The sequence below is a fragment of the Suricata suricatta genome, chromosome 10 (assembly GCF_006229205.1).
Source record: "Suricata suricatta isolate VVHF042 chromosome 10, meerkat_22Aug2017_6uvM2_HiC, whole genome shotgun sequence".
In the NCBI taxonomy this organism is placed as follows: domain Eukaryota; kingdom Metazoa; phylum Chordata; class Mammalia; order Carnivora; family Herpestidae; genus Suricata; species Suricata suricatta.
The window spans coordinates 93,147,734-93,162,869 of NC_043709.1; the positions used below are offsets into that span (position 1 = coordinate 93,147,734).

The 15,136-nt window shown below is 42.3% G+C and overlaps 2 protein-coding genes, 1 non-coding gene and 1 pseudogene across 6 annotated transcripts in view; 2 read left to right on the plus strand and 2 right to left on the minus strand.

Moving 5' to 3' along the window:
- Nucleotides 1-852: 852 nt before the first annotated feature.
- Nucleotides 853-15,127, minus strand: LOC115305294 (translation initiation factor IF-2-like). The gene is made up of 3 exons (XM_029955536.1): nucleotides 14,894-15,127; nucleotides 14,162-14,458; nucleotides 853-1,023 (listed from the first exon to the last, which is right to left on the minus strand). The coding sequence occupies exons 1-3, from the start codon at nucleotides 15,125-15,127 to the stop codon at nucleotides 916-918; spliced, it is 639 nt and encodes a 212-aa protein (XP_029811396.1). The 3' UTR covers nucleotides 853-915.
- On the minus strand, nucleotides 2,660-2,883 carry LOC115305750 (annotated as a pseudogene).
- LOC115305791 lies at nucleotides 6,968-7,074 on the plus strand. Its single transcript, XR_003914990.1, has one exon. It is a non-coding gene; the product is annotated as a U6 spliceosomal RNA (small nuclear RNA).
- Nucleotides 14,594-15,136, plus strand: part of DUSP16 (dual specificity phosphatase 16) — a 90,192-nt gene continuing 89,649 nt past the window's right edge. For all 4 annotated transcript variants that reach the window (XM_029955772.1, XM_029955774.1, XM_029955771.1 and 1 more), the window contains exon 1: nucleotides 14,594-15,044. The gene's annotated coding sequence lies outside the window, so the exon portion shown is untranslated. The remainder of the gene's footprint in view (nucleotides 15,045-15,136) is intronic.

Below are 15,136 nucleotides of genomic sequence, written 5' to 3' on the forward strand. Positions count from 1 at the left end.
ATGAAATGTCCCATGGCTTGAAGCAAGTATCCATGACGGTGTTTGCATACCATTGGGGTTTTACCCCTCCCAAATGTGCCAATAAAGATGAAGTGACATTCAGATGACGTGGTATGAAGGGAACCACTGCAGCCTCCCAAACTGAGAATGTTTGAACTGTGCAAAAGGTTCATAGCAGCATTTCACAATAACAGAGAAGGCCAAGGAAGACTAGTATGGAACACAAGGTAAAGAACGTTGTCTTTGCCCTCGTTGTCACGGAGTCTCCTCTGCACGGCAACCTGTGTTGATCTCCCCATCTCTGGACTCCTGTACTACCTACCGTCTTGACCACACACTTCAGTCCTGCATTACACATTGTCTTCTGAAAATTGCTTAACGAGTTGTGTCCCTCAGCTCAGTTTCTTGAGAATACAGACCATCTCTCTACGTCTTTGCTGTCCCTGGTGGAACCTCTCAATACAATTTAACTCTATTGGGTACAGCAAGATTCTCAACAGTAAGTGTTGATGGATTTCTTTTTGAAAATGTAAATTCAAAGAAACTAGCTCCACTAAGGAGAACTTGTTTCTTTTTTTTAAGTGGAGGGCGTTGCCAGTCTCATCATTTACAGTGTGGCTCTCAGTGGCAGCTTCCTTTTAGAGATCAGGGACTCAAGACATGCAGGTAGGACACATGGTCCCAGTGCTTTTCCACATAAGAGAGAAGGATGTACTTCCTGGTGCCTGAGACCCCTTCCCAACTCCCCATTCTCCTCTCAATCACAGAGGCCATACAGTGAGAGCTGTGAGGGACCTTGGGAGATCATCTGACTCAACTCCTTTATTTTGTAGATGAGGAAATTGGGACCAGAGAAGCACAGCTGAAGGTGGTAGGAAGAGGATGAACGGGCATTGAGTCAGGTAGAATTGGACACTAATCCCAATGCTGCCACTTTCTAGCCATGTGATTGTGGAAGAGTCTCTTCACATCTTGAAAGCTCAATTTCTTCATCTTTGAAGTGGGGAGAACAATGCCTTCCTCCTGGAGTTGTGAGAATTGAGTGAGATCATACATGTAAATACAGCTTAATACTTGTTGGCTCTCTCTCCTTGCTTTTTTCTTGAGCGTCCTGCCCAAACTTAAAGAGCTAGCCGCTCCCATTTTTCAAGCTAAATGTATTTTTCAGTCACATAGTAAGGCTAGCCCTCTACCCACTGGAAAATGAGGATCAGTGATTAAAAATGTTTTTAATTATCTTCACTGAGCATTTGGACCAATTTATTTGGAGCACATTTATATGCCCTAGAGATGAAAGAGCTTAGAAGACTGGAATACTGAATTTGAGTGGAATTCAAAGGTGTTGAGGTTTTACCCATTTTTCAGCTACAGTGTTTGAGCTCTTGGTACTCTTAAAATAGTACTGATGTCCTTTTACCCCTTAAAAAAATTCCATTCTCTGATATATTTACATGTTTTGCCTTGCAACCTGATATTTTTCACCTGTCTTTCTTAAGACATACTCTGCTGTCCATTAATCATCAATCAGAGCTAAAATGAAAACATGGCTGTTGAGGTTCTGGTAAAGAAATAAGAAATGTATTGGTAATGATCATGGCGGATTTGTGAGGTGGTTTAGTTTCAGAAATGGAATGGACATTCATACCATTTATAAAATTTAATACTTTATGGTAAACCTTTGTTTTCCATGCTGAAGAAGGTTTACGAGGACCATTCATTCTCTTAAAAATTTTAGCTAAGGGGTGCCTGGATGGCCTAGTCGGTTAAGTATCTAACTCTTGATTTCAGCCCAGGTCATGAGCTCACAGTCTGGGGGTTCAACCTCATGTGAGGCTCTGTGCTGGTGGTGCAGAGCCTGCTTGGGATTCTCTCTTTCTTTCTCTCTCTCTGCCCCTCCCTGTCTCTCTCTCTCTCTGTCAAAATAAACAAGCTTTTAAAAAATAAAAAATATATAAAAATTTTAGTTAATATTCACTGTGTTTGGCTGCAAATATATCTTAAAGCATTGAGTAGATCAGGATTAGATCAGAAGAAGAATCTTAGCATGAAATTCCTCCTAATTATGACTATTAACAATGATCAAATTGTGACTGATGGTTCATTATTGGATGAATCAGTTAGGTCCTACAAGGCAGAGAGGCAAAGCAGGGGAAACCTCCCTGAAGTTTTCTTTGTAGAAGTTGTGATAAGCAGAATACCGATTCCTCAAAGTCCTTGTCCTAATCATCAGAACTTGTGAATGTTAGGCTACATAGCAAGGGGTGGGGGGAATTAAAGTTGCTAATTAGCCGACCTTAACATGGGAAGTAGTCTGGGTTATCCAGGTGGGCCCAATGTAATCACAAGGGTCCTTGATAGTGGGGGAAGGAGGGACAGAGGAGACCCAGGGAGAGTTTGATGTAAGAAGAACCCAGTCGACCGTTGATGGCTTTGAAGATGGAAGAGGCCATAAGCCAAGGAATGCAGGCAGCATGTAGGAGCTGGAAAGGATAAGGACATGGATTGTCCCCCTAGAGGGGGGTAAATAACCTGCTGACATCTTGATTTCAGCTCAGTAAGATCTTATTTTTTTTTTTTTGAAAGAGAGAGAGAAAGAAAGAGAGAGAATGCACATGTGTGTGTGCATGAGGGCCAGGGAGGGACAGACAGAGAGGGAGAGAGAGAATCCCAAGCACAGGCTCTGCACTATCAGCATGGAGCCTGATGTGGGGCTTGACCTCGCAAACCCATGAGCTCATGAGTTGGGTCAAAACCAAGAGTCAGATGCTTAAGGGACTGAGCCATCCAGGCACCCTGTGACCCATTTCAGATGTATTAGTTCCAGAACTATACTGATAAGAACAGATACTACACTTGAGCTTAGCCAAAAGGCCGAGATGCGATGAGTTCCAGAACTATAAGAAGATATGTTTGTGTTGTGTTCGGCTCCTAAGCAGGTGGTTAATTTGTTTAGAGCAGCCATAGAAAACCACAATAATGGGTTTCTCCAAAGGCTGACAGACTATCTTGCCCCAAAGGTGCTGCCTGGAATTCAAGGATTTCACACAATTATAGGCAACAAAGTTCCCAAAGGGACGGAGACATAGGGAGAGGCAGAAGACCATTGCTAAGGGGGCAAATTGATCAGCAGTTAGAAGAGAGTGCTTCCTGTGCTTGGCATCACAAGGGATGGATAAAAAAAATAAATACAACTCACAGCCACTCTCACAGCCTCCAGGAAAGACAGTCCAATAGCATCTTATGTACTGTTTATAAAGGACTACACTGAAATAGTCTCATTTAATCCTCCCACCAATCCTATGAGATGGGAACTGGTAGTATTCCATTTTGTAAATAAGAAAACTGAAGTTTAGACCATTAATTTTCCTGAGATCAGACAGTAGTAAGTGCAAGAGATGAGATCCAAACAGATCTGCCTGCAGAGCCTAGGCACTTCACTGCTTTGATATCTGTCCTCTCTGGAGAGCTGCTTGGTCAGGGAGGCAACCCATGGAGGGGCTGTGCATTAGTTAGGGTGATTTCTACTAATAAATGGGGGTTGTGGGGATAGGTGCAGATAATACTTAGAAGTGGACATCCATCCTCCAGATGTCTGCGTTTCACAAATCTTCCTAGAAGATGCCTATTGTCAAAAACATCACTGGCCAGTAGTAGCTTCTTGTGAACATTTTTTAATTCACCATCCACCATATACCTAAATTTGACATGTCTTAAGATATAGCTCAACCCATCTCCCCCACCTTAATCAGACCTCCAACGGAGACTTTCCTATTTCTTTTTTTAAAAAATGTTTGTTTATTTATTTTGGGGCACCTGGGTGGCTCCGTTGGTTGAATGTCTGACTTCAGCTCAGGTCATGATCTCACATTTTGTGAGCTCAAGCCCCACATCAGGCTCTGTGCTGACAGCCTGTGGCCTGGAGCCTGCTTTGGATTCTGTGTCGCCCTCTCTCTCTCCTCCTCTCCCACTCATGCTAGCATGCACGCTCACTTGCTCTCTCTCTCTCAAAAATAAATATTAAAAAATAAATTTTAAAAAGTTTATTTATTTTGAGAGCAATAGAGAGTACACATATGTGTGTGTGTGAGAGTGGGAAAGGGGCACAGAGAGGGAGAGAGAATCCCAAGCAGGCTCTGTGCTGAGACTGTGCTCAATCTCACCAACTGAACCATGAGGTCATGACCTGACCCCAATCAAGAGTCAGCTGCTTAAGCGACTGAGCCATCCAGGCACCCCTCTTTTTTTTTTTTAAGTTTATTTATTTATTTTTGAGAGAGACAGAAGGCACACATGCAGGATAGGGATGGAGAGAGAGAATCCCAGGAGGCTCTGTGCTATCAGTGCAGAGCCCAAGGTGGGGCTTGATCTCACAATCCATGAGATCATGAAATGAGCTGAAATCAAGAATCAGATGCTTAGCAGACTGAGCCACCCAGGCACTCCTCTTATTTCTTTTAAGAATGTCATTGTTGGGGTGCCTGGGTGGCTCAGTGGGTTAAGCCTCCAACTTCGGCTCAGGTCAGATCTCACATTCGTGGGTTCAAGCCCCGCGTCGGGCTCTGTGCTGACAGCTAGCTCAGAGCCTGGAGCCTGCTTCCGGTTGTGTCTCCTTTGCTCTCTGCCCCTCCCTGCTCATGCTCTGTCTCTCTCTGTATCAAAAGTAAAATAAAAAAATAAAAATAAAAAAAAGAATGTCATTGTTATTCCAGTCATCTATACTCAACGTCTATATAAACAATAACAGCTAACACTTCCTGAGAACACATTCCAGTTATTGTGCTAAGCATCTTAGACATCATCCATTTAATCCTCTCACCAACCCTATGAGGAAGGTACAATTATTAGCCCCATTATCTAGATGCGGAAATTGAAACTTATGTAACTCATCAAAGGTGACACCTTAGCATCATCTTTTATTACTCATCTCCACCCTCCATAGCAAATGAATCACTGAGTCTTCTCAGTTCTCTCTTTGTGCTATGTCTTGCATTTGTTGCTTTCCTTCCCTGTCCTTTGCCACTGCACCAGTCTTAGCCCTTTTTGACTTAGGTCTGAATTGCTGCCATTGCCCAATATGGTCTCTCTTTTTCCATGATTTCCTTCCTTAGATCTTTCTAATATGCTTTGGTCAGACCAAGCCATCTAACAACCCACTGTTGTCCCATCCATTTCCAAGTTCAAACCTTTAAAAGGGAGGAGGTATATCCAAATGTCCCCAGAGGTTATACTTAGTATGATGATAGCAATAATTTTTTGAAAACTTAAATAGCTTCATTAGAGTACAGTTAAAAGGAAAAGTTACAACTTTAAGGTTGAAATTATAGGATAAGATACATCATAAAGATAAGCAAACACTGTGCCCAATAAATGTGTTGCTCAAACTACATTCATCCCAGCATTAGGGAGCTCTCACTGGTTATCTGATCATCCTAAATATATAATTCCATGTTTTAGAGGCAAGCCTTCGCATTAAAAAGCAGTTACGTAAATATGCTTAGTGTTTTCCATGTATTTATAAAGCCTCATTATTAGTATTAAAATAACTAATGTACATGGTAAAAGAAAAACTGAAACAGAATACCACCAAAGGATAGAACAATAAAAACATTTATTCCTTTCCCAAGATTGAATACAGTGATTTGTACTTTCTTCTTCACACTTTTCTGTAACTTACAGACTTTTAGCAAGGCACAGGTACCGCTTTATCATAGAAGATAAAGCTAATAAAGTGTGATTTTTCAAAAGGAACTAAGTTTTCCATCATTCCTTGCTACTTATAAAAGCTAAATTCTTTGGCTGAGGCCCTATGTAATCTGGCCCCAAACTGCTTCCAGGCTTATTATATACTTCTCAATACAAATGTTCTGCTTCAGTTAAACTATTTTAAACACATTTTCCCTGCTGTGTCTCCGACTGTGTGTTTTCTCTTCCTGGAATGAGCTTTCCCATTCTCTCTTAATATCCCAATTCAGTCTATTGTTCCAGATCTAAGTGAGTTCTACACACAGCTTTTCCTAAAGAGGAAGGAATCAGTAGTCAGTATTCACCATGTGGACTATGTACTATATTAGGTGCTTTATGTGGCATTCATTTAAACCACACAACAGCTCTTGACAGTTGGAGTTAATTACCTTCATTTTACAGATGAGGAAACTAAGTTTCCTTCAAGTCACACAGCCAGTTTGTGATAGAGCTGAATTTGTGGCTGGCTGCCTATTCCCCAGCTCAGGGAGATCTCATTTGTTCCAACTTTTGTAGCACATATCTGAGTAAGTTTAACCAATAATCAGAGAAATGCATTCTAAGATGCTTATACTATTATTTTGAATTACTTATGCTGTGCATTTTGGTTTATCTTCTCAACAAAACCTCCTATGAGAAAACTTGGGTGTGAGTTTTCACTTGCTCTATGTCTTTGAGTCAACTCCTTAACCTTTCTCGACCTCAGATGAGGTAATAATAATACCTAATTCTTATGGTTGTTATGAGAGTTGAAAATTTGTGCATTTGATTTAACATGTGCATGTGATTATTGTGCATTTGACTTAACAAGGTGATATTAATTTATTTTCAAATTCCACTTAATTTCTAGTTTCTTTATAGAAGTGGCTTGAGATATTCCTAAGACTCAGTGTGTTAAAGAGGACTAGACCTTTCTCTTTAATACAAAAATGGGCTTTACACAAATTTAAAAAGAATTTTTCAATTAAAACAGCATTTTACGGGAGGCCTGGCTGGCTCAGTTGGTAGAGTATGTGGCTCTTGATCTCAGGGTTGTGAGTTCAAGCCCTATGTTGTTAAAAAAGTACAGCATTTTGCTCTTTGGTACAGAATATCCTTTCTTGCTGTTTAATCGACACAGAACAAGAAGTTGCTACTGGTTAAAAATTGTTCCTAAAGGTAAGGAAAAATAAGTTACAAACAGAGATGGAGGCAAACCATAAAAGAGTTTTAAATACAGAGAACAGTGCTCGCTTCAGCAGCACATATACTAAACTTGGAACGATACAAGGAAGATTAGCATGGCCCCTGCACAAGGATGACATGCAAATTCGTGAAGTGTTACATATTTTAAATAAATAAGTAGAGAGAACAAACTGAGGGTTGATGGGGATGGAGGTCTGGGGGTGGGGGGAATGGGAGATGGGCATTGAGGAGGGCATTTGTTGGGATGAGCACTGGGTGTTGTATGTAAGCGATGAATCGTGGGAATCTACTCTTGATGCCAAGACTACATTGTATATACTGTATGTTAGTTAACGTGACAATCAATTACTTAAAAAAATACAAATAAATAAAAATGAAAATAAATAGTTCCTAATGGCAAATGTTTACATTTATAAACAGGAGTGTTTTTTTGAATGTTGTCATTGTTAGTCCAGAAAGCCACTGTGAATTTTAAAGCTGAGCACACTGAGACCCCTAATTACTCAGAAAATGGGAAAATCATTTAAAAAGTGCTGACCTTCAAAAAACAGCCTTTTAAAAAAATGATTATTTATATTAGAGAAAAAGACTATCACTGTATTTATCCCAACTATTTTCCTTTAGGGTCAGATGAAAGGAAACAAAATTCACAAATACTTTCTAGCCTCTTTTCTATTTACTTACTCCCTACTACCTCCCTCATCTTTTGGTGGTTATCAAAGAGTTTTTCAGCCTTTTGAAAATAAATACATTTGATGTTAGAAATGATAAATCCATTGCCAAAATAACTTTGACAAACTGCCCTGAGCTTGCAACAGAGAAATTCACATCTCTCAGGGCACTCTCTATCTGCTTGTTATGAATTGTTTGATTAAACAAAACAGTCTGGTTATCACATCATGAGGATCTTTGTAGAGTTTACAGGTGCCGCATCTGTCTATAGCGAGGGATGATCCTTTTTTCCTTAAGGGTCAAGCTTCTTGACAGAATAGCTTCTATCCCACTGTTTCTATTTTCTACCTTTTCAATCCCTTTCAAGTCACTGCAATCCTGCCTGTGCAAGACTGTTTTCAGTGAAACCACCCTGTCCATGGTCATTTTATTGCTGAATCAGAGAAAGACTTTTTAGACCTTACCACCGGGACTTCTCTGAGCATCGACTCACTGGAAGCACACTCTCTCCCTGCTTGAAACTCTTTTCTTGACTTCCTGTAACAGCCGTGGTCCACTGCTTTTCTACTTTTCTAGATTTTCCTTCTCAGCCTCCCTGCGATCTCCTTTTGGACCACCTCTACCCAAAACATCAGTAATTCCCTTGATTCCCAACATCTTTTTTCTCTCACTATCCCTGCATGACCTCATCCATTGGCCATGACTGCAACTACAATATGGCTAATGAATCCCAAATCTTTATCTCTGGCCCAGACATGGCCTGTAAGCTTCAGATTCATAAACACAACATTCCTCTTCAGTTTCCATAAGTAGCTTGAACTCAACATGCTTAGAATTCAACTTCTCTTTCCCTTGGGGATGTAAGTAGCACTGTCCCCCATTCATTTGCTTGAGTCAGAAACCTAGGAATCATCCTTGATACGGCCGTCCCCTTTAACGGTTCAGAACGAACTGGTTAGTGGTCCTTTCGATTCCAGTTTTTAAACATCCCTTCCATGGGTCTTCTCTCCATTTCTCTTTAATTCTCTAATTTGTGTAGGTGTCTGTCATCTTGCTTTATGTCATTGCCACCAAACCATTCTTTCTGCAGCAAAATGCACACTGGATCCTGTCATTTCTCCTGCTTAAAATCTTCCAGTGGCTTCCTCACTGCTTGCTTTGAATAAAGTCCAAGCCCTTTGGCATAGCTTATAAGGCTTCTGTGATCTTGTTTATGCTTGGATATGTAGGACATGTTATTCAGATCACAGCTCTTCCATTTACTGTGTGATTAAACAAGTTAACTGTAAAATGGAAGTAATAGTAGTTGTGAGGATTTAAATGAGATCATTTGCAAGAAACGTTATCTACGATCTTAAATTACAATGAACATCCTTATTTATAAGTCTATGAAAATAATACTATCATTTCCTGAAGATAAAATTCTTAAAGTAGAATTGCTGGGTATGCAGTTTTTAGACTTATAAAAGCATATTGCCAAATTGCCCTGCAGAATACTGACACCAATTTGTACTCTAACCAGTGATACTATGAAGGCCTATTTCACCACACTCTTGACCGAATCCTGGGATCATTCACTTAAAACAATCTTTGCCAAATTGATAAGTAAAAAGCCATCTAGTTTTTATAGCTTATTATGTCTATTTTGCTACTTAAAGATCAGATATACACTGTTAACACAGTGTTATTGCTATTTACTTTTTCTCAGCTGTAAGTCTTAATTTGACACCGAGCTTTTTTCATCTCTTCCAGAGCTGGGATTTTATGCTTTTGAACCCCTTTACTTCCTTCTTTCCTTCCATTTCCTTAGTAAAGAGTATGTGCTTGCTTAATTTCACTGAATGAAATTGAATTCCCGTTAGACTTTTAAGTACTATATTTGGTGCAATTTCTTTGTTTCTTTAGATGAGGAGCACAGAGTGCTGTACTGAGTTGGGAAACCTGTTTCTAATCCCAGCTCAGTGTCTGACTAGCTGTGAATCTTTGGGCAAGCCACTTAACCTCTCAGGACCTTTGCTTTAATGTCTGTAAAGTGAATGGGATATACCTGGTAATGTCTTACGTAACTTCTACTTCTCATATTACATAGGGAAATGTTTCTTTCTTCAGAGGCAAACTCTTGGAATTGTGTAGGACCTTATAATGCATGGTAAGGAGGTCAAATTCTATCCTAAAAAATTTAAGCAGGTTAGTACATGATCTGAATTATAAAGATGGTATTATAACTAAACCTAATAGTTTAGTTTGGAAGACAGAGTTTCAATAACCTATAAATACTCATTTAATCTGGCAGCTCCCTTTCCAAATAATAAGGAAGCATTTTTGATAAAAATGCTACAAATATTCTGTTTCCTACTCTGCCACAAGAACTGCTCTCCTCCAATACAGGGTCATCTCTTTGAGGCAAAACTTGCTGCTTTACAGAACTATGATTCATTTGTATGACGCCAGGAGCCCCAGGACAATTGTAGCTCTCACCATTCAAAGTCTTAGCCAAGCCTTAAATGTAAAGTAGGGCTTATTTGTTTTTGTGGTGTGTGTGTGTTGATAATCCTTGAAAAATCTGTTGAAACCTAGGAACTCACAGAAAACCCCCCATAAAGATATATGCACAACATTTTAGGTGCCTCCTAGATCCTTGGAAGTCCATTCACATATTCGCTAGCAATACATGAATCCTAGGGTAAGAACATTTATTTGGGGGCATTAAAGGGATTCCTGGAAGATTAACTAAATTATGAAAAATGCTTCCTTCCCATTGAAATGGGAGCTGCCAGATTAAATATTTATAAATTCTTCGAACTCTCTTTTCAAAACTAAACTATTATGCTTACTTATAAATACCCTCTTCATAAATCAGATCATGTACTAACCTGCTTAAATTTTTTAGGTTAGAATTTGAACCCTTTTCCATGTATTATAAGGTCCTACACAGGGGTACCAGGGTGGCTCAGTCAGTTAAGCGTCCGACTTCAGCTCAGGTAATGTTCTCACAGTCTGTGGGTTCGAGCCCTGTGTTGGGCTCTGTGCTGGCAGCTCAGGGCCTGGAGCCTGCTTCAGATTCTGTGTCTCCCTCTCTCTCTGTCCCTCCCCCGCTTACACTCTGTCTCCCTCTCTCAAAATAAAATAAAATAAAATAAAGACATAAAAAGGAAATTTTGTAAGATCCTACACAGGCTGGCTCTTCCCTGCCCTCGTTTTATACTTCTGAGCCCCACTGGCCTTTCTTTTGTTCTGGAAACACATCAACTTTCTACAGGTCACTCTGCTTCTCCAGAAGTTTCAGAATGGCCTCTTTCCTCTGCCAAGACCACATCCCTGGTTAACATCCTTCAAGGATGAGTTCAAATGTCCTCTCCTCATGAATGCCTTCCTCCACCACCACCCACCCTCAATCATTTGCTATCACATCATCCAGTTTTCTCCCCACATAGTCAGTCCTATCACTGTTCTGGCTGTTGCTTTTATTTGCTTCTTGTCTTCTCTCCCCACTAGAGCGTTAGTTCCATTGGGGAAGGGGCCTTGCTTCTCTAACTTATAAATGAACCCTCAGAATCAGGCACAGTGCCTGGCACATGCTGGTAGTAGGCACTCACTTACCAATAGCTGAAGAATGATTAAGCCTCAGCCAGGGGTGGATTAAAAACTTAAGAGGGTCTAAGCACTAAAGATTATGGGACTCCTGCCCCATATTTAATTCTAACTAAAACCAAGGCTCAACTGCACACTTACATGCACTGAAATGTCCTAAGTATAGGAGCTCTCTATATTGGGGACTCTAGCACTCACTCATCCCTTTAAAGGTGCTGGAAACAGTACATTTTTGTTTATTTATTTATTTAATGTTTTTTATTTATTTTTGAGAGACAGAGAGAGACAGCGTGAGCAGGGGAGGGTCAGAGAGACAGGGAGATACAGAATCTGAAGCAGGCTCCAGGCTCTGAGCTAGCTGTCAGCACAGAGCCCCATGCAGGGCTCAAACCCACAATCGTGAGATCATGACCTGAGCTGAAGCCCGACGCTTAACCAACTGAGCCACCCAAGCGCCCCAGAAGCAGTACATTTTTGGTTCAGCTTGTCTCTGCCTATAAAAATCCCTTGCTGGGATTCTGATAGGTATTGTGTTAAGTCTGTGTATCTACTTAGGAAGCACTGACATATTTATTATATTGGTTCTTCCAATCCATGAATATCATGAGTTGCTCCAATTAATTAGGCTTTCTCTAATTTCAGCAGCATTTTATATTTTCTGGCATATAGATCCCATACATGTTTTGTTAGATTTATACCTAAATATTTCATATTCTTTGGAACAATTGTAAGTGGTAGTTTTTAATCTGCTTTCACATGTTTGTTGTTAGCAAAACAGAAGCTCTTTTAGCAGAACAAGGAGAAATGTGTTCTTTAGCAAAGTAAACTTGTTCAACGTTAGCCTGTTGGACTAATAACAGGCTATTTTTCCTAACATTGAAGTACTTCATTAATGTGCCTTTAAATCTTTTTAACTCAGCGCAGTTGCTACACACCAGTCTCTAGTACTACTGAATGGTCTACTCATCCCTCACCTGAACACACCTTCATCACTCCACCCATGTCTCTGTTCATGCCATTTCCCCTCTAGAACTATCCTTCCCCTGAGCCCTTTTAACAAACTAAACTAAATCTTAACTATCCTTCAAGGATGAGGTCAAAGCTCTTCAGAGGCTGCCTTCCCTGACACCCCCAACCTACAGTGCTCCTTTTTTCTGCTGGGCTTAAAATTTTTTTTTTTATTTTGGTGAAAGAGAGAGCGAGCATGTGCAGGGGAGAGGGGCAGAGGGAAAGAGAGAATCCTAAACAGGCTCTGTGGTAAGTGCAAGACAATGGCCTCAATCTCACGACCCTGGGATGCTGAGGATGATGATAAGAGCAGAAACCAAGAGACTGATGCTCAACTGACTGAGCCACCCAGGTGCCCTTCCACTGGACTCTTTTAACCAATATTATGTGCCCCTCAATCACTAATTTAGTTCTTAATTAGTTTTAACCTACGTCTTGTTTCCCTGACTAGATGATATATGCTGGGAGGGCTCCCATAATAGTTATCACGGTGCCACATACATGGAAGGCACATAAAAAGGGGGGTAGAAGTTTCAAGATATGTCAGTTAAAGCTGGAGTGTCAGGATGTAAAGGGATTCTCTTTTCCTTCCTTCCCCCCAAATTCCAACTCCTCCAAGTAAGCAGATTTGAGATGAAGATCCTTTTAAACTACCCCTTCTAAGTTGTTCTAAAATGAGCAGGGCTGTGATTACTAGATTGTTGGAAGTTTACTGGAAGAACATTGGTAATCTCATTAAAGCTGCAGTAACATCTCCTGGCCACCAGAGGACCGGGAGCCGCGCGGGAGAGATTGCTTCCTTCCAGCAAAAATCTTAGAGGTCAAAGGTAGAGGCAGAAGAACGTGGGCTCTGCATCTGTGGCCTTCAGGCCCAATTAACTGCCTCAAGTGCTCAGCGGTCTCCCATCTCCGGATAGGCTCCTTTTCCTCTTCTGAAAGATGAGCTGGACGTTCCCAGAGGCTTACTCCAATAGTAACCTTAAATGATTATCAGTAGTAACAAATTCATTTTAGTTGCAGGATTTAAATGCAGAAAAGCAGTCCAGAGATCTTTCTAACCCACCCCAAACCTGCCGTTCAGATTTTTGGCCAGTTAAAAAGTCCCTCAGGCAGTGTCCAAATGGACATTCCACAATAAAGTTGTCTTTAGGGACCAATGTCCCAAATCCCGCACATTGGAAATGGAATATTTTAGAAGCTAGATTATTCCTGCACATAAATTCTGGCTCATGAAGCAGTCCACTTGCAGTGTGCTTTTCCGTCGTTAATCACATCTTTGTTATGTGATATCCACGTGAGTACTTCTCAGTAGAAGCAGCTTCATGCTCAAATGCTCAAAGAACACTAGAATAAAGCTCTGATTGTCCTATTCACGGATTCCAAGTCCTGGTTTGTCACCACCTCAGATCTCTAGTTTTCCAAAGAGTGTAATGTAATCTCAAAGCAGAGCTATTTTGATTAATCTAAATTAAAAAAAATGCACGAAATATATAGAGTTAAATCAACAGGGACTTGCACCTCTCGAGAGACGGTGAACCTCTGGTCTGATTTAAAAATGATTCTGTGCTGCCTGATGTAGAGAACATTTGAGAAGAGAATTTTATGCTGCTCATTCTCATTAAATTTGTAAATGTAAATAAGCAAACATAAACAAAGTGAAGTAACGAATATAAGAAGTAGTACTGTGGGGTCTTTCAACGCCAAACACGTGTAGATGGCTGAATGCCTGACAACACTACAGTGGTTTCTCTGAAAGTACCTGTAATCTCTCTTTCACAAGAGACGGCAGTGCCCTACATTTGGGATTCATCAGACTTTTGAAGGAGTGATTACAATTCTCTCAAATCATTTGTTTGCGTTTCTTCGCGCTGGTGAGGCAGCTGGAAACAGCGCAACCAGGAGGGAGAGGCTCTGGGTCTGGGGGAGGGGGGGTAGGTGGGTGGGAGAAAACACCCTTAAATACCTGTTGGGGCGCAGCCCCCCGCCCGGGGTCGGAGCCGACGGGCGCGCGGGCGCGGAAGGAGAAGGCCGCGGGGCCGCCTCCTCGGGCAGCCCCGGCTCCTCCCAGCGGCGCCTGCGGAACCTGCCTGTGAGTCGCCGAACTCCGGAACGGAACGTGACCCGACCCCTCCCCGCGCGGCCGAAGAGAGGCGCGGAGTCGCGCGGCGGACCCGGACAGCCGCGGGATGGGCGGGCGTGCGGCCCCGCCCGGCGCCCACCGCCCTGCCCTCGCCTGTCTCCTCCTTTCCCCGGGGCTCCGCTGAGTTCATTCACTGGGATTGGTTTCAAGTGACGCCATCTCTTTATTTTTAAACCAATGACCTCATCCGCGCTTGAAGTTTCCTGACCAGCGACTCTTTCTCTTTTCCCCCAACCCCCCACCCGCCCCCCCGCCTTTCCCCCCCTCTGTCTGTGTATCACTGTTTGGGGGGCTTTAATCAGTTTTTAAACGATTATTATCACTTCTCCCTCCCTCATCCGCGTTCCCCACGCGGCCCTCCACGTTCACCTCCCTAAGTTCTTCACCCCTTTCAACATTGTTTTTTCAAGGCTGACGGGGGGGGGGGCTGGTGGAAGAGAAAGAGTGAAGAAAAGTTGCAAACGTCTTCTCTCTAAGCTTCCCGCCCCCACCCACCCCTCAGAGAAGGAGAAGATAATATAGTGAAAAGAAGAGGAGGAGGAGGAGGAGGAGAGCGCGACGGGACGGACGCGAGCGGGAGCGCAGCCGCCCTCCCGGCTCCGCGGCGGCGCCTCCGCACGCCGGGCAGGCGAGGGAGGCCCGAGGGGAGACGCCGTGACAACTTTCATTTCCCCCGGAGGGAGTCGGGAGGTCGGCGGCCCCAAAAGTAAGTGGCCTCTGGCCGGCGGCGCGGACCGTGCGGGCGGGAGGGTGCGGGGCTCTGGGGGCGTCCGCCCGCGCCGGCAGCATGGACGCTCC

What these genes read in the sequence shown, in the direction of transcription:
- LOC115305294 (XM_029955536.1), bottom strand. Translation starts at nt 15,127, where the DNA reads ATGCTGCCGGCGCGGGCGGACGCCCCCAGAGCCCCGCACCCTCCCGCC. An exon ending in GCTCGCGTCCGTCCCGTCGC is followed by an intron (nt 14,459 to 14,893) that starts GCTCTCCTCCTC and finishes GAATGAACTCAG; the next exon opens with CGGAGCCCCGGGGAAAGGAG. An exon ending in GGGGGGCTGCGCCCCAACAG is followed by an intron (nt 1,024 to 14,161) that starts GTATTTAAGGGT and finishes TCACAACTCCAG; the next exon opens with GAGGAAGGCATTGTTCTCCC.